The sequence below is a fragment of the Lissotriton helveticus genome, chromosome 4_1 (genome assembly GCF_964261635.1).
Source record: "Lissotriton helveticus chromosome 4_1, aLisHel1.1, whole genome shotgun sequence".
NCBI lineage: Eukaryota > Metazoa > Chordata > Amphibia > Caudata > Salamandridae > Lissotriton > Lissotriton helveticus.
Genome location: NC_136063.1, coordinates 939205575 through 939224728, shown reverse-complemented (window position 1 = coordinate 939224728; position 19154 = coordinate 939205575). Strand labels below are relative to the sequence as shown.

At 45.9% G+C, this 19154-nt stretch overlaps 1 protein-coding gene across 10 annotated transcripts in view; it reads right to left on the bottom strand.

Moving 5' to 3' along the window:
• The window catches only part of EPB41L3 (erythrocyte membrane protein band 4.1 like 3), an 860969-nt gene extending 845718 nt beyond the window's left edge, over positions 1 to 15251 (bottom strand). For 3 of the 10 annotated variants that reach the window (XM_078687542.1, XM_078687555.1, XM_078687559.1), the window contains exon 1: positions 14974 to 15206. Coding sequence is in view for 1 of the 10 variants with exons in the window: in XM_078687557.1 (XP_078543683.1) it covers positions 5230 to 5257 (28 nt within the window). In the remaining 9 variants the exon portion in view is untranslated. Of the gene's footprint in view, positions 1 to 5229; positions 5388 to 14973 lie in introns of those variants that run through there. The other 7 variants (XM_078687549.1, XM_078687552.1, XM_078687550.1 and 4 more) reach the window with 5 other exon arrangements.
• Between the last annotated feature and the right edge of the window lie 3903 nt (positions 15252 to 19154).

Genomic DNA, 19154 nt, shown 5'->3' with positions numbered 1-19154 from the left:
GGATAAATACAGATGAAATGACCAAAAATTTTATTTGGATAAATACAGACAGAAATGTTAAAAAAAATACTATAAAAATGGGAGCCCTAATCATAAGTGCGTAAAGCAGTCTATAAGAAATGTTCCATAAAACAATAAGGATTAGAAAGTATATGAATCACATATTATCTATACTAATAGGCAGTATTTTTTAAGAGTATTTGTTCTGGATGAGCACAAACTCAGGATTTAAAACATACCATATTGGTTGGGGCTGGCTCTACTAATGCTCTTATTACTTACCAGTAATTGCTTTACTCTGAGTCCCCCCTGGCTTCCAATCATTACAAATGAGGCCTTCTGCCTCAACAGAAATCAACTACCGTGTCACATTCTGAAGAATAAAAGGCCCCTCCCCTCTTTCTGTTTAGTCACATGCTACGACCGACTCAACTTTGGCTGATCTGAAACAACAGGGAGGGTGGGAAGGGATGTCATAATTGAAAGTGAGGGGTAAGGACTCAAGAGTAATGTAATTACTGGTAAGTAATAGGAGCATTGCTTAATCGCCCTTCACCCTAGCATCCACTCATTAAAAATGAGATATACAAAGCTAAATCAGGACAACCATAAGTTGCTGCTAACAAGTCCAACTTTTCTAATTACATCAGCTATGAAAGAAAATAACACTATTACAACATAGTGGATAAAACTCTAGAACCAAAAACTTCACTGAGATCCTATAGTGAGAAGTAAAGGTTAGTGGAGAAAACCAAGTAGCTGCCCTACATATTTCAGCTTTGGTTGCTCCCTGAAGCTCAGCTTCAGAGGTAGCCATGCTCACAGTAGACCTACCTTGAACTCCTAAAGGAGAATCCTGACCTACCGATTGATAAGTTAAGGAGATCAAGGGCCTAACCCACCTACTGAAAGAAGAAGTGGAAGGCTTTAGCCTTTTCTTAACCGACCTAAAATTCACAAACAATGAATCTGAGAGCCGAAGCGAAGCTGTTCTATCCAAATTAATCAAGAGAGCTCTCCAAACATCAAGATGATGTAGTCTAATCTCCTCTTCGGAGGTAGTAGAATCAAAAAATGATGGTGAAATAATCTCGTGTTCCTAATGAAAAGTGGAATTGACTTTGGGAACAAAAGAAGAAAGAGTACGTAAATTAATTCTGTCTTCAAAACTCTGCAAAAGGGATGTTTGAAAGATAATGCTCCTGACTCTCCCTTTCAAAGAGTCCTGTTGTGTGGCCTGGAAGGCCAATATGACATCACAACAGTGGGTAACCAGTTTTGTTATCAACTATTGCTATGTCATAGCAGTGAGTTATGAAATACAGAAACTGAAATAACGATAGAGGATCTCTATAAGAGCCAAACATAACAATGTATTTCTATACAAAGTAACACGTTTTAGCAAAATTAGATTAATGAAAGATTGGGGAAATAAACACCATTATAACTTATACCATGCAGTTAGCGTGCAACTCTGATGACAACAGTTGATAGGTCACTGTGCTATATTGGGATTGTAACTGAATAATTGCAAGTAACAAAGAATCTTTATGACAAGAGCAGTAACACACTGAGCTATCCACACAAAATACATTTCTGTGATTTGCATGGTTAATGTTCTTTGCAGCAGGCAGCAGGCTACTTTATGATGAGTCAAAACTGCCTCTAGACAAAACTGATCTCTCTCCAGCATGATTGTTAATCACCAGAGTTATCTTGACATTTCTACTGTTTCCTGAAGACTGCTGGACACACAAAGAACTCTGAAGCATGTGCTTTTAACCCTATAATTATTTCTAAACACAACCCCTACCCCTCCAGCTTAGTGACAAGTGTGGCTGCACCAGTCGCACCTCCCTAAAGCCAACCCTATCTGTGGTGGACCTTCTGGCACATAAACAACCTGCAATCTCTGGGCCCGATTCACAGAACTAACATAAGACAAAATCCTTAACTTACTACCATTTTGGTATTCACAGAAGGCACTTACTCATTTCGGTATTCAGAGAAGTTAGGACTCCTAACTTTAGGACTCCTAAATGCCTTCTGTGAATACCAAAAGTTTTAAAGTTAGGATTTTTCTCAGTTTAGGAGTAGTAAAGTTAGGACTCCTAACTTTAGGACTCCTAAATGCCTTCAGTGAATACCGAAAATCTTAAAGTTAGGATTTGTCTCAGTTTAGGAGTCCTAAAGTTAGGATTCCTAACTTTACTACTCCTAAACTGAGAAAAATCCTTACTTTAAGGCTTTCGGTATTCACAGAAGGCATTTAAAAGTCCTAAAGTTAGGAATCCTAACTTTACTACTCCTAAACTGAGAAAAATCCTAACTTTAAAACTTTTGGTACTCAAAGAAGGCATTTAGGAGTCCTAAAGTTAGGAGTCCTAACTTCTGTGGATAACGAAATGAGTAAGTGCCTTCTGTGAATACTAAAATGGTAGTAAGTTTAGGATTTTGTCTTAAGTTAGTTCTGTGAATTTGGTACTAAGAAACTGATTTTTCAAGTATTAACATTCCCTCCCCAATACTTAAAATACAAATGCTTGGTATATGTTTGTGTCTTAGCAGCACTTTTGTTTCATGTTGATGGGCTTTAAACCTGGTGAAAAGTCAACACTGCAGATAAACATATTACTACATTAATGCATTTATGAATGCTCATCTGTATTGATACCCATGTATTTAGAATTCTTTAAAGTGCCATATTGAGGCACTGAACAACATTTGTTTCAAAAGTACAACGTGTACACATTTTAACATTCATACCACACCATAAAACAACGTTATCGTGGGTATGTTAGATTGTTTTTAAAAACAAGTTACTACATCATTTCAGTGCTATCTAGAATAACAAAAATTATGCAAACCAATCCACTGTAAAGTGCAGCTGAAGCAAGGCCTTGTTCATAATCATCTACCCACCACACTACTAAAAAACTGCCCTTTAAAAGTCCATCTGGCGAGTACTGTCACAATAGGTCTTAATACCCAAGAAGACATCCTCAAACAAAGGAGAATTCAGAAATGGCAACTAATGGTTAGTAATGATGCAGCGTTAAGAGAGCTGTTTTCTTTTCTTTCCTCTTTTATGATTTTCATCCCAGAAATTAGACAAAAACAGATATTAGGAAAAGGCTCATTTTGAAAGTGCATTTTTGCATGCACCTAAGTATGCAAGCAAACTATTAACAGATATTCACAACATACAGTTTTGGCCTCTGCAATTGCACAATGTCATTCGCCTGGATCTACATATCCTGGTAAAACTGTGTGTAGATTAGCGCTCAAGAACATTCCAAGATAGCTTGTGGTCATGAAGCTGTGTTCAGCTATACCGCAAAAAAGGCCATTTCATTTGTTGCTAGTAATGCATCCATGTGTAAAAAATATCACCAATGCTCCTTACGCAACACTGCATAGGGTGAATTGCTGTAGAAACATATGTTAAGAATGGAAGGGATGTGACAAATCTGGTTAAAGTCAATGATTTTCAGCAAAAGCAGTGGCAGGTGATGTCTTATTCCAAGATCAACACAGGGCTGGGAGGTGGGTAGATGAGTTAATGTAGATGGGTAAAACCAGATCGTATTCAGTGTAGAAGGATAGCCAATGATTCAGAAGGACATTTGAGAGCAACTGGAAGCCTAAGACCATATACAGAGAAATAAATGAATAGGGTTTCTGTGCTAGTTGATTGCCCTTTGGTGGTTGCTCTAACGATCCGTAACCTTAAAGGGGGCAATAAGGGCACACATTGTGTCAAACAAGATCTGAGGTTTTTAAGTAGTCCAATGGAAGTGGCCAGTGTTCATCTGGCAAATTAACAATGAAGTCTGTGACTTCCAGAGAGATGGCTGACATTATTCTGAGCCTTTTTTGTGATCAGTGTGGTCAAAACATGGGTGGTACGTAGTGGTGTGCATACACACATGCATGCATACCCCCACCCCCGTGAAAATACTTGATATGTAATTGTGTCATTAGACGACATTTGTTTACTACCAAACAAGGTAAGAAAAGACTTCATAAACAAATTGCTGTTGTATGTAAATTGTGAGCATTCCACCAAAACAAGAAAAAGTATGACAACAGCCACGTTGTGAATGGTCCAGAAAAGACTAGGCTAGGAGGTTTCCATTGCGCAGGCCGCCAAACACTGCACCAGTACAAGCAAATAACCTTTCAAAGAACCTATGCAATATCAGGAATTCAACAAACTAACACAAGTTGTCACAGCCACAAACTTGCAATAGCCTAACCCAAGTCAGCACCGCCATCATCCTTGTACAAGTGTGAGTAATTGCCAGCAACCATACTTCACCCAAAGAGACTGTATGGACAGCACCTTAAGACAGGTGAACAAAAAATGTCATTGCACTTCCAGGTTTTTCAAGATATTAAACAATTATGCTCTTAGCACCAATACAGAGTTTCAACTCGCTACAACACTTACAATTCAATTCCTATGATAGAACATTTTGAGTATGTCAATCTAGTAGAATTTGTTTAATCGGTTTAAATTGTATTACCAAATTATAGGCACGAAAGCAACTAGGATTATTTCTTATTAATGTTTATCTCTATGCCCCATGTATGTCATTGGTATTTTATGAAAGAACAATAGGCCATGTAATAACTGGAATATTATTTGCAATGATTTGTGTATATTAGAGCACTAAATACTGAGCCAACTTATAAGGGTGCATATTCATTAATTATGTAATAAGTAGTGTGGTTGTCAGGTTTTGCTCCAATTTTTAGCCTGTAAACAATTTCATCAAATTTGGAAAGGAGTCAAACAATGATGCAAGTTGATTTTGAATGTTTTACAGCTTAAAAATATAGAAGGGTAAATGTACTTCACACTGTAAATGCCAAAAAAGGATTCATTCTAAGATAAAATCTTTAAGTTTGCATGGTGCAGAATCTTTACATGACATAGCCCAACAGCAAAACCTATTTGCCTCATTCCTTGATACATAAGCAGCAAGAATGATGCAAAATGATGTTTTGCACCAGGGTTCTGGTTTCACTTGCCTATTTTCCTTACTTTAGAAACACTTTTATAAATAAATGTATTATTACATTCAGTATCATCGACACAGCATATCACATTCTCAAGTCTTTGACAATATTGTTGTTATCAAAATGTAATATACTGAGTCCCCTAAGATGAACACATTAAAGAAAGGTAAATAAACAAATAGAGGAATGTTTGCCTCAGTTCACTTAATCTTAAACCAGCATTTGGTACCATAACTTAAACCAAAATTAAGCAAATTCATTCAATTACTGCTACTTCTGGTTTCCAAAAGTGATCATAAAAAATAACTCCATGTTGCAGTTTCTTTGTAGCATATCATCATCGGTAGGAATACATAAATGCCCTTACTCACCGATGCGCATTAGCCCCCAGATCAGGAGTGGTGCAGATCCAAATGATGCAATCCACAGTATTTCCCCATTGGTTCATAAAACAGGAAGAAAACGAAAAAAAAAGTACACAAATCAGAAATAATACAATGATTGTACAATACAATAAATGCACAATACGAATGCTGCTCTAATTTAAATTTACAGAAATATTAATTTTATTTTCATCTGCAGAGTAAACACCAAACATTCCAAAATGTAAATGAACGAAATTTTTGAGCAACACATGAGTTAAATGTTGGCAATCGGTGTGCACTTTAAATAGGCGTATCAAGTATTCTTGTGACTGCGTGCATACGTGCCAAGAAACAACTGAGTGCTTCGATAGTCCTTTTAGCCTTTAAAGGTATCAAGGTGCTTCGCAGGAAACTGTCCAGTACCAGCACCATGTATGTTGGTATTGATTTTATCTAACATATTCCAATTGACTAAGAGACATGAGTTTGATGCATAGAAACGCAATTTTATTTAAAAGGTTTATATAGCGCTGGCTGGACCCAAGAGTATCAGAGTGCTCTACAGGTTTAGGTAATACAGGTTTGGTAAAACAGAATTACAATATGTCTTTAGTACATTCAGGTCAAGAGACAATTTGAAGATTAGAGCACTATGTAAGTGTTCTATAATGAAGTTATAGAACTCCTACACAGTGCTGCCACTCTCAAAGATAATTTGGAGCCACTGTAATATTTTCTTTTGTGTACTCGAGTTAAATTTTGCTCAGTCACATGACTTGGTGAGTACAGCTGCTTTACGGGCCATATTCAGCGGTCTATGAGCACTTGCCTTTGACATGTGAGGCCATATGAATGCACATGTGGGTGCGCACCAAGAGAGATCTTTACCTTGGTTCAAGGTAATGTATATTTATTCCACTTGAACTCTGCCTCTTTCCTTATTGGAGGAGCATAAATGTTCATGATGCAGATGGCTGGTGATTTGTGATTTTGTGCTTCGAAGCAAAGGTAATGAGGATCCACGCACACGGAATGACCGACTTCAGGTACATAAGACCCTTCTCATTCATTCTCTCTGTGCCTGGTAGAATGACATAAGATGCACCCTGCACATTTGTGATGTCATCCATGTTTACAGCATTCTGCAGGCCTCTTTACTTAGCTGTGTCACTTCCGCCTGACCAAGGCCTGCTCTCAGAGCACGATGCCAACACACTTGCGATAGAATTTACTTTTAACAGATCTGCTTCCTTCTTGTTTGGTAAAAGCATAGCAGGAAAGCATCAAAATGATTGCCTGCTTTAAGTAAATAGCAAAAGTGAATTGAAACTAAGAAGAATTAACAAACACCAATGAAATTACTGCTGCTTGTAATGTTACAACTTTGCACCAACCTGTAATATCTATGTGTAGCCTAGGCCGAGGGTAAATTGAGTTGACCTTGTGGCTTAGAAACGAATACAATAAGGTGATACAGATTCTTTATCTGTTGCCACAGCCATTTGACTACTCAAAAACACAACCTCACAGTTGTGTGCAACTACTTCAAATAGCAAACTTGCAGCTGAACCAGGTAGAGTCAAACACACAGGGGCTCACAAAAACCAGAGAAGCAGATGCGTACACACAACATTTGCAGAACAGCAGACCAGTGCACAAAATGATGGGGAATTATGCATATAGATATCCACACACATTAGTTAGCCAAAGGTGAGAACAAACACACTCACACACGTGCTGCTAGCTCGTTGGGATAACATTTATCCAGTTGTTGTCTTTCATTTGTCAGATAATGTGCTCTGTTGATGTGCTCTGGGAGTGGCCACCGGGGGTAGCTTCAAAATAACCAACTAGATAGACCCCCTGATAACAATCATTTCTAAATGAAGGGCCCAGGACTTGACACATGATGTCCTGACTCCTGACCACACAGAGCTAGGTTACACCACAAACACACTTTCAACCTAGAATTTCAACAAGGGTAAAACGGTCCAGGGATCCCAGACCAATATCTTTCTTCGTGATTATTGAAGGAGCGAGGGAACCATACTCAAAGCTCTGGACCCTAACAGCTTCAAAGTTTCAAGTTAAGGTTAAATATGAGTATACGTTCCTTTTTTGTGAGTAGATGAGTTATTCACGTATAAGGCTAAATCCTTCTTGTCTTCATTGCAATCACCATTCAAATACTAAAAATGAATTCCATCTTCGTTGACATGGGACCCGCGCCGCATACCGAATTACTCGTAGGACATCGCTACTACTGGAGATTTACCTCTAAATAATTGAACGTGGAATATAATCTTTGATGTTACTGTGCATCGGCAAAACTGGAAAAAGTTAAATAATTAGGTAATCAAATTGATTTAGCCTTGAGAAAGCCCTGGCGCTACTCGCCACATAGGGTGAAACACGTGTCAGCTGTTGTTAGATCCTTGTTGAATTAATAAAGCAACTTCTTGGATAAATTCAACGAAGATGGAATGATTTTTTAGTATTTGAATGGTGATTGCAATGAAGAGAAGACGGATTTAGCCTTATACGTGAATAACTCACCTACTCACAGAATACCAAGTGCGAGGCTAGAGGAGCACGCCTTAGGGCCCGGCCCCCCGGCCCACGCAACGCCATTGGTCAGTGTAGGTGACCGGCCGCCCTATGGGAGGCCAGCCAGAGGAAGTGCTTCCGGGGCGGGAGGTGACGCACGTCCGGTGGGGGGCGGGGGCAGAGGCTGTGACCTATTTAGGTCAGTAACACAGCGATCTCGGCCTCTTCCTTCGCCTGCACCGGACCTGCTCTCACCCTGCCGGACCCCATACCCCTCGCCTTAGATTAAGAAGTTAACTTTTCCCCGCCTACACCGGAATGACCCCTGGACTGCGCCTCGTGTTTTCGACTGCAGCAGATCCGGGGCAGTCGGCGCGGATTTTGATCGGCGATGGGATGCGAGGGCCGATTTTAAGTGGGAGTTTTGGAACGAGAGGCTGGCTCGGGAGGTGAGGTGTCGGGTGTCCCTAGGGGCCTCGGGCAGCCATGGGAGGCGGGGAGGGGCAAGGGCGTAGGTCGCAGTGGCAAGGGCATCTCCTACCGCCCGTGGCTGCCAGGGGGTTTTTGTCCCGAAAAAATGGTTTGGGCACTCTCCGGCACTTTAGCTCTGGACCCAAGGCCAGGGGGGCGGGAGCAAGTTCGTTGCGGGCTTCAGTGAGAGGAACATTTGAGCATTGGGTGGTGTTTAAACTGCACATGCTAGTCATACAAAACTCAGTGCAAAAGCAATCGTGAAGCCACCCTCATTACTAAGCTATCCTGAACTTGAGCGCTGCAATGGTGTTAAGTCTTGCTGCATGTTATTTTCCGATCTGCTGTAGGTGTGACGGAGCCCGAGTTGTTGCCTTTTATGTCGTGTGTATAGACAACAAATGTCACATGTGCCGAAGGTAATTGCCATTTTATGTGCAAGAGTGTGAAGGGGAGGTACACGACGGCTAAAACATTGAAGGGTAACGATAAAAATGCCTGTGAGTAAGGGAATCAGGCGCTCAGACTGTCATGCAATCATTGGCCTCGTGGCAGGGGGCGCTTAGCAAATGTCACTTGTTCCAAAGGTAATTGCCATGTTATGTGAAAGTGTGTGAAGGAGAGGTACACGTCTGCTAGAACATAGAAGGCTCCAAAGGAAAAGAAAATGCTGTGTTTACTGATGAAGAAGTGAGGGGTGCAGTGTGGCTTCCTCAGGGATGTTGGTATTTTATGGCAGGCATACAAGCAGGATGGGTGTCATCGCTGCAAAGGTACCAGAGGGTGTGATTCACCCGTTGGAGGCTGGCCCATCCCGGATGGGGGGGCCCACAGGATAGGGGAACATACTGTTGTGGGTAAGGAATCGAGGCCCCTTAGTGCAGTTTTCACGATTCCCCCCCCACCTTATATGGGCATCTTAACCTCATAGAGCCACAGAAAGCATTACCTGTCTTACGCTAAGTGCTTAGAATCTATGACTGTTTCGTAGAGAAACCTGCGTTCAGCAGCTCGGGTCTTCCCCTTGCCTATATGCTAATTTCTCTAGGAATCTGGGTTTGGGCTGGGACGGGAGTCCTCATACGACATTAGCGAGGAGAATCACACAGCTAACTCGGTCCCTCCGTAGTTTAAATAGGTTCAGATTTATCCTGACAAGCAGGTCAACTTACTACTTGCCGATGCCTCGCAGCTACAAGTGCCGAAGGAAGCTCCCTCCAGCTGACTCACTGAGGGAGGCTGTTTTCTCGCCGTTCGAGACATCCAGCTCCAGTGGTTACGCCCCCCCCCCCCCTTTGCGGGTGACTGGGATATCAAGTTCCATAGATAAGCTACGAGGTACCTTTCATTCCAAAACCCAAGGGATCTATTGGGACAGAGCTGGATCAACCCCTAAATATTTTTGGATAGTGGCCGAGAATGACTCAAACTTGAGCGACTTGAGCTACTCCTATCTTACGCATTCCCTCGTAATGTGCTTAGGTTGGGTGGTTCTGGGTTGACATAGGGTGGTTGCACGAGTTGGGTACGGGTCGTCATCCTTTAGCACGGTTGATGCCTTGTATGTTTTAGACAACTTATGGCAGGGAAAACTTGTAATGCTGGTGCAGTACTACTTTATAGTACTGTTCGTATATACATTGTACTATGTAACCAGTATTACGATTGTGGCAGTGCATTTCTTACGCTTGAGTTGAGCAAGCTAGTTCCGGCCGTCGGGGCGACCTGATTGCCCTACGGGTATAACTGCGGCAGGTGGTGCTCCATCGGTGGGTGCCGAAACATTTTGCACTAAGGAATGGACGGCCTCAGGGGTTTCCTATAGATTGGGGTCGTCAGCCTTAGCAATGAGGGGCAGGTTCGTCGTCTGACACCGCTGGGGAAAAAGGGGGATACTGCCGATCCACTGGTTTTATCTTCATATCCAGCCTGGGTGGCTGTGACTGTTAAATGATGCCTGCAATTTGGTCATGACTGTGCCTGACTTTTCCATTTCTCTCCTGTGCATTAGGGTGCCCTGCCAAAGTGGTAGGTGTGCTGGGGCATTCGTCCCTGACGGTCAAAGAGGCGCCGCTAACCGTGTTTGCCTGGCTGGGAAGCGTATTTCCCCAGATAGAAATTGTATGGTTAGGTATGATACCTCGCGGGGCGGAGCGCCGGGTTGGGCTCAGCGAAGGGCCGACCGTGTCGCATCACACACCAAATGGTTTCCAGAGAGGTGTTTTATCACAAGGATGGACCCAGAGCGTGACTGAGATCGTCGAATTTCACGGTGTGAATGTGTCAGTGAGACGTCTCAATGGGGAGATGGCACAGTGGTGCTCAGCGAAGGGCCGCTTGCTGCACCTCCCACACAAAGATGATTTCAGGAGCTGCAATGTGTCACCATGATGGAGTTCATTTATCTGCCACTAGTACGGATACATGGAGCAAGGGGTTAAGGTCTTTTGTGCTGAAATTGTTGCAAGGGGGGGAAGGGCGACGGACCTGTGGGCCCTAGTCACCCTTGTGGCGGAAAAGAGACATTGGACCATTGATATCGACTTACAAAATGGACGGGAGTCCGCCTAGCGCACTCCCTAGGCCAGCACTGAGGGGAGAGAAGGTAAGCTCTCCGCAGGGGGATGGAGGCCACCGGTTGGGGAGGCTAGGGCGACAGGTACGAGCCTCCTGGGATCCTGGGCAGCCTGGTGGATGAGAGGTGGGGCCCTGGAAATGGCGGACAAGGACCCGAGGGCTGGGGCCCATCACTCAGGGGCGTAGGTGGGTTGCACCTTGCGTGGGCATCTCGGCCTGGGGGATGCGAACCAGAGGGCCCCTTGGTGCTGGGGGGAAAGAAGAATATTTTAAGAGCAAATGCAGCTTTAATAATGAACAATGCAATTTCAATTTCGATGATATGCTTCAATAATAGCTGTTATTAATGTTTTGATGGGTTTTCTATTAATCATGTATTGTCATGTTTATGAGTGTTGTCATAAAACATGGCCTTTTTTACACCCACCTTATCTCAAAGTTTTGACTAATTGGTGGGTAGGGCGGGCGTGGAACATGCTGGGGGATCCGGGCCCTAAAGGAACGTATACTCATACTTAACCACACTTTCAACCTAACACAGTCTCTACAGCCCAAGATCTCTGGCTTATTATTTGAGGGCAGTGCAGGTTTAGAAAGTGTGTGAACCCTCCATGTGCTCTCCGTTTCCGAAGTGCTGTGTGCAAGAGGCCCAGCGCGACAGGCACGTTCAGCTCCTGCAGGCAAATGACGTGAATGCATGCAAAGTCAAACCATTCAAAGCACCTACAGACACCTGCGGCGCGTCTTTGCTGCCCCACACCCATCTCTGAATCTGCTGACCTCCTCCGCTTGTGCGCCTGGACTCTGCTCTCTATAATCAGTCGTTGATAAACCTGTACTGGTGGGGGGAGGGGGCGCAAAGTTCCCACCGGCAAAAGCCCTTATCTGTCTGCTGTGCCAGCTAATGCATGGTGCCCCTGCCCCGCCCTCCGCGGGTCAGCCTAAAAGCAATGATGAAATTATCTCGCGCTGCAAAGCCTAAGGGCGCAGTGCTTAATCTCTGCAAAACACCCCGGCAATCAATGGGCCCATTAGCCGAGGCAGCCTTTTAGTCATCGTTGGCCATTTAACAGTGAGCAGCTGACCTCCCGCCTGAGACACCCCTGGTGGCGCACGAGCAACCGACCTCATCCATCCACCAGGACAAGGGACCAAGCCACGGCCACTTCACGTCATTGCATGTCAAAGCGGGGCGCTTGGAGAGCGTGCTGCTATTATCGGCGCTATAATCCGCCGCCGAGGCAGAAGTACAAAAATAACGACTTTATAACCGGATAACACACTGACAGCAACGTGCAGTGACTAGAGGCGCCTAGAACGGTCGACCTCGAAGCTGGGGAACCGGCTTCGAGTCCCAGCAGGGACGCTCAGCATCCTGTGATTCGCGGCAAATCACTTAATGTCCCGTGCCTGACAACATGCATGTGTCCGCCTGTAATGCAACTGGTGCTCATGTATAGCGCTGCGTGTGATACCTTCGGGTCGAGTTTGCGCTATATAAAACTCCAAGAAGAAAAACCACATACAGGAGTCAGCAACAGCAACCCCCTGCTAAACCCACACATATGTATATGCAGCAAGCCATGCAACTTCCACTAGCAGCAGCTACTGCAACACACGAGCCATCATCACCAGCAAACACGAGGCAACACGTGGCATTCCTGCAGTCCGTGCCAAGTGTGACACATTCAGTCAGAACCTGGCTTTTTTAATTCTTTGCATTCTGGGATTCATAGATCTACTTTTACAGCGGCCTAAACAACAGCCCAGGATGCACGGGTTCACACATGGCAAAAGAGCAACGACCACCAATACAGCACGCACGACCTGAAAGCACAGCAACTGGCACGAGCCATCACAGGTCAGCCATGCAACATGCGAGAGCCAGCACGAGCAACCCTAGCAAGCTAGCAATGTTGCCTTTTACAATGCACACAGGGACGGTATACAGCAAACCACATACACACACAAGACGGAAACACCCGCTCTATAGCACAAACTAGCAACATTATCCCCTGCAGCCTAAACAAAGCTAGCTTAGAAACCAAAGCATAACAACACAGGCTTGAACAGACAACCCCTGCAACACACTCCAGTTGGCAGTAACCGCTCCCACAACACAAACACACTGTAGTAGAGAGCTCTGCAACACACAGCGCAGTCAACAACTGCTGCCACTACACAAGCAAGAATCAGTGACATCTGTATTCACCGACATAATCCAGAAATAGGCACATCTGTCTCAATTAAATCCAGCACAAAAACCGCCTGCAACACAGTACACAAGAAAATGCAGAAAAAAACCTGCAATGGAGATAACCAAAACACGCAAACACGCAGACCCACTGTCAATAAATACTCATACAGATCTACTCCCCCGTCCCATATGTCAAAATGTTACACTGATTTCATGAAGACCGAGGACTTTCTTCTGTGGCTTCAATGAAGAAAACTAACAGAGCAGAGACTGCAGCGGGCCCTGCCCCCAAATCACCCAGCACTCAAGACAAGCACCGGCACACGCGTGCAATGGCAAACACCACGAATACGGCCACGGCTAGCGGGCTGAAAACTGCATCACCGGGACGGGAGGGGGCCCGTGGGATACAAATGCAGCCGCCCCCACCCACGCCAGGCACACACTTCCGAACCCCGCGGCTAAACATGAAAGCCCAGCTCGTCAGCAAAGTCTCTGAAGAGGGATCGCGGAGTCTTCCGTCGCTGGCACGCACCGGATTAATGACATTTGTGTCAGGGGGGATTGCTAAATGCGCGAGCGGCTGAAGGGAAAGGGATAAATCACCGGGGGGGCTCACGCAGAGGGAGGAAGCTGGTGACGGATGAACGGTGCATGTCCGGGTGTGCACCGGGGAGAGCAGCTTCAGAAGCCGGGGAGGGGGCGGACCAGGGGAGAGGGGATTGGGTGCCGTGTCCCATGGCGCAAACAAGGAAAAGGACCCTTTGACTGCTGCTGTAGAAGTAAATACTGCAAACATCATGGTTCGATGGCGCATCGGGGCCCGGTGCACTGCACCTGCTGCACCAATAGTAGCAGCACCCCTTGGGGGTGGAGGGGGGGGGGCTGTGGAGCTTAAAGGAGCGCGTGTAGTGTACAGGGTACACAGGCTGTATGTGGAAGTTAAACACCAGCAATAAACACACAGGTAACACTTAGAACACAGGTGCCAATCCCACGCAGAGTATTAAGGAATGGAGTTGAGCCTCCAACACCCCTCAAAACGTGCCACTGTGTCCGAGAATCAACAACACCACAAATATATTTTGTACAGCCTTGAGCAAAACATTCCAGGGCCGGTAGCACTTCTAAATCTTGTCACTACTAAGACGGCAAAATGTTGCAACAGAAATTTTGCAAAGCTGATAGACGCACCAATTCATTCACAGGGAAAGAACGCCTTCACGTACAATGTAAACAGAGCACAAGAGATCCCAAAATGAATGCACTTTCCTTCAGTGCTTTATATGAAAATACAGAAGTGCTGGACCATCGCTATTCAGATGATGTATTTGCTCCAGTGGTGCTCTCCCATTAAATGTATTGCAGCAGTGCTGAGAAGTGCAGGTACTTTCCCCTTCAAATTAAAGAAGTCCAGCCAGTACCCGCCCATTTAAAGCGCCTATTTTTAGAATGTTTTCGAATTAAACTCTTTTATTTCATATTTTGGCAACTATCAGTATTACTCTCCGCAACAGCAATGAGAACGAGCTCAGAAAGATGGAAGCAGTGCGCGGCAGGCCAGGAACAGACCTGAGTAGCAGGTCCATACATCATCTAGGTTTTTTGTAGTATTGGAACGCATGGACAGCTGACTACATGCGGATGCCCTGCAGCAGGTGCATTAACCGACTGAAGGCAGGCACCAGCAGCCCTGATCCCTCCCATGACCTCATTTTGCATACGCACAGATTATGTAGTTGAAGCTAGCTAACGCCACAAAAATAGCCCCAGCAGCGGAGTGGCACTCACCTCAGCCCCTGCCAGAGACTGGATCCCTCTGGCTGTGCTGGCAGCGCCGGTGACCCTTTCCCGGTAAAGCGGCAGGTGATTGTCCGGGGCGTTGCGTGCTGCACTCTGCGGGGCTTGGGCGAGTTTACAAAGCTGGAGGTGGGGGTGGCAGGCTGTCAGAGGGGAGCTCGGCTCGCAGCCCGCACCAGCAGCACACACAGACCAGCCGCGCCGCCGCCGACCCGCAGAGCTGCGAGAGCCGCTGACAGCCTTCAGGACAGATCCCCCCGCCCAGGCTCGCCTGTGATTGGTCTGTGTGCCGACAGATCAGCATGGTCCCGCCCACGGCTGGGCATCACTGGGAGCGGCGGGACATAGCCTTGGAACGCTTGCTTGAATGACCTCTCCTGCTGTGAGTCAGGGAAAGTCATGCGTACATTACACCTAGTTTGGCAGCATACATATCTGGTAATATCTGGGAGAACTGCCTAGCATGTTTCATACCCTGGAGCACAGCATTACTCGATGACTATTGGCTTTATAGGGGATCTCGTTTTAAAAAATCTTGATGTTTCACTTAATGTGTGCCAAACTGCTAGATTTCACCCATATTGACAAACGGAACACATTATACCTCTTTTTAAGTTTAAAAAGCTTTATTGAATATAATAAACAATGTAAAACATCAGTACAAACAAAACTTGTAATCGAAACAAAAAAGTTACAAGAAAATGGTATGAAAATAATGTCCCAACCGGGGAAAAAGAGGCTATACCAATTACAATAAGCTTTTTTTTTAACATTATACCTCTTTTACTGAAGCAAAAACGGGAACGGCCTTTCCTTTTACCAGAGAAAGGGAGACAAGAAACTAGAAGTAGTGTCATATTTGTTGATGTTAGGTCAGTGTGGGGACGCACTGGCCCATCAATACCTCCTGAGGTCTTATACAAATTCCAGGGTGCAGCACATGCTAATAAGCATTCACAGTTCTGGGTTGGGTGTGGCTACTGTACTGTCCAAGAGTGGAGAATCTAGGTTTATTTATCCCAAACCACCATCCACCCAGTGGATACAGGTCTGTCGGTGGCAGAGACATATGGATCCATTTGTGAGGCTAATACCTCGGTACATGGTGAGAGCGCTGTAGGAACTTCTTGTAACTATTTTAACACAAACTAGACCGGTGGCGTACAAACAAAGGAAATGGGGGAAACTTACTCAGGCAGCCTTGGAGCTTGCCTTGAAGCAAGGTTGTCCCCCGCTGAGAGAGAATTTGGATGAAGCTTGGAAAGAGTATGAGGACTGGATGACCAGGGCTCTAGATAGGGTGGCGCCGTGGACGAACAGTGCCCTGGCGAGACGCACTAAGACGGCGCCGTGGTTCAATGATGAATTAAGAGTAGCCAAGTCTGCATGCAAATGCCTAGAGCGCGCTTGGCGTAAAAACTACTGTACGACTCTTAAGCTGGAATATAATAACAACATGAAAGAGTACCATGGTCTGATAAGGAAAACAAGAAGAGAATTTTTTTTTTTTTTAATTTTTTATTGAAAGAAGAAAAAACAAAGTACAAGGCAAAAAGGAGACAGTATACATGGACATGTGTTCACATAGGAGGACACCTAGGCACAATATTATACAACAGATCAATAGTACATATTGTGGGGAGGGGGCCAGTCGGGAAACAAATTTAAGGATAACAAAAAGCACACAAGACATGGAATGCCGGATCAGGGGGACAGAGGGACAGAGGGGTTGTCCACGAATGGAGGCGCACATAGATTTCCACGGTACGCGTTCCATTGGCTCCAGATACTATTCCATTTTCTAGGTTTGCCCCGCGCCACATACACAGTCTTCTCTCTGAACATACACCAGTCCATATTCTCCTTCCACACCGATACCGTGGGCGGGCGCTGGGAACCCCACAACTGCGCTACATCTCTTTTGGCAATCATATTCCCCAGGGTCGCCCACTGCGTCTGGGCCACACTATAATCATTCGGCTCCCACACATTCAACAGGCACCGCCTGGCCTCGGGCTGCAGCACCACCCCCGTGACTCTACCCATCACTGCATGCACATTATTCCAGAACTGCACCACCTCCGGACACTCCCAAAGTATATGGAGGAAAGTACCAAGCATCCCACAACCACGCTTACATAACCCGTCCGAGGAATAACCCATGCGAATCAAGTGCGGACCAGTGATATATACACGATGTAAGATTTTGAGCTGAACGAAACGGAGACGGGCAGGAATCGTGACTTCCTTAGGCGAGGATAATGCACCTTGCCAATCCTCGTCGTCCAGCTCCAAACCATCGCCGGTCCAGACCTCCCTAAGACGCACTAACAGATCCACTCGGGTGTTGATCAACTTCTTATATATCAGGGAAATGGTACTGTCGGGGACGTGGCCGTCAAGGAGCCTATCTTCAAGGGGGGAGGCCTCAGGGACGACATTACCTGCAGGGAGAACCAAACTCAAGGCATGGTGAATCTGTGTGTATTGGAAGAATTCCCTGTCACCCAATTCATATTCTGTCTGTAGTGCCGCAAAGGTCTTGATTTTGCCCTTGACCCGAAGATCTCCCACGCAGCTAATACCAATCATATTCCATTTTTCAAACCCTTTCGTTTTACAGAGACATCCCAACCTTTCAGAAGCATACAAGGGGGTCGCACGAGTCAATCGATCTTCCCAACCCACAGACGCATTCACAGCATGCCACACTCGTACAGCAATCTTGGTAGGTCCAGATAAGTCCTTGCCCGCCGCCTTGGAGTAGAGCGCCCTCCTGTAGTCTCCGCCCGGTAGCAAATACTTATCCATCTCGAACGCCGGGTTAGGAGCAGGCGCATATGTCGCATGATTGATCGCACTCAGTTGCGAGGCCCAATAGTAACGCCTAATATCCGGCAATGCTATACCCCCATCATACCAGGGAAGAGTGAGTTTAGCGAGGGAAATACGCGAACGTCCATCCCAAATTAACCTTCTCTATAGGCTCTCAACCTCCCTAAAGTACCTCGCCGGAATAATAGCGAACGTATTCTGAAGATCGTACAAAAACCTCGGTAGGGCCATCATTTTAAAAAGGGCTGCGCGCCCGAGCGGCGATAGCGGCAACCCGCGCCAGCGCTCAACGTCAAGTCTCAACTTTTGAAGGGGGGAGCAGATTATGTGCGTAGCGAGCCACAGTGTCTAAAGATATAAAGATCCCCAGGTACTTAAAGCCCGTCGGAGAGACCCGAATGGGGCATCTGCGAGGGAAGGGAGGGGGACCGCCCGAGAGCACGTATACACAGGATTTAGCCCAGTTGATAACAAGGCCCAAATTTTTCCCAAACGAAGTGAGCACATCGAACAAAACATTAAGAGATTTTCGAGGGGACGTAAGGTACAAGAAAATATCATCCGCGTAGAGCGAGACGCGATCCTCAAAGTCCGGGGACAACCGGATACCCTTAAGCGAGGGCTCCCAGCGCAACCAGGCAGCCAGCGGCTCAAGGGCGAGTGCGAAAAGCAGTGGTGACAACGGGCAGCCCTGTCGCGTGCCCCTCCCGAGAACAAAAGACGCTGAGACCCGACCATTCACAACCACCTGCGCCAGCGGCTCCGCATACAACAGTTTCACCCAGCCGATGGACCCGGGGCCGAATCCGAATTTCACAAGAGCGGCCCAGAGATAAGGCCACTCAAGAGTATCGAAGGCCATCGTAGCATCCAAGGAAGCCAAGATGGCCGGTTCATGAAGTGACGCCACCCTCGCGAGAACACTGTGCAAGCGCCGCAGGTTAAGCGCCGTGTTACGATGCGGGATAAAACCGGACTGATCCGGATGGACCAGGTCGCTGATAACGTTCGTCAGGCGGTTAGCTACTACCTTAGCCAGAATTTCTGGTTCAGCGTTTAGAAGCGAGATCGGTCTATAAGATGAACAGCGGTCCCGTGGCTTCCCTTCCTTGTGGATCACTACGATAGTAACGAGACGCTGGTCACGTGTGAGGGAGCCAGAGTCGCGGGACTCTAGAAACATATCACGAAGATATGGAGCCAGTTTGTCTGGGCACAATTTATACAGTTCAATGGGCAGACCATTAGGGCCCATGGCCTTGCCAGAGCGGATTGAACGAATGGCAGTAGCCACCTCATCAGCCGACAGCACCGCGTCCATCAGGTCTCTGTCAGCC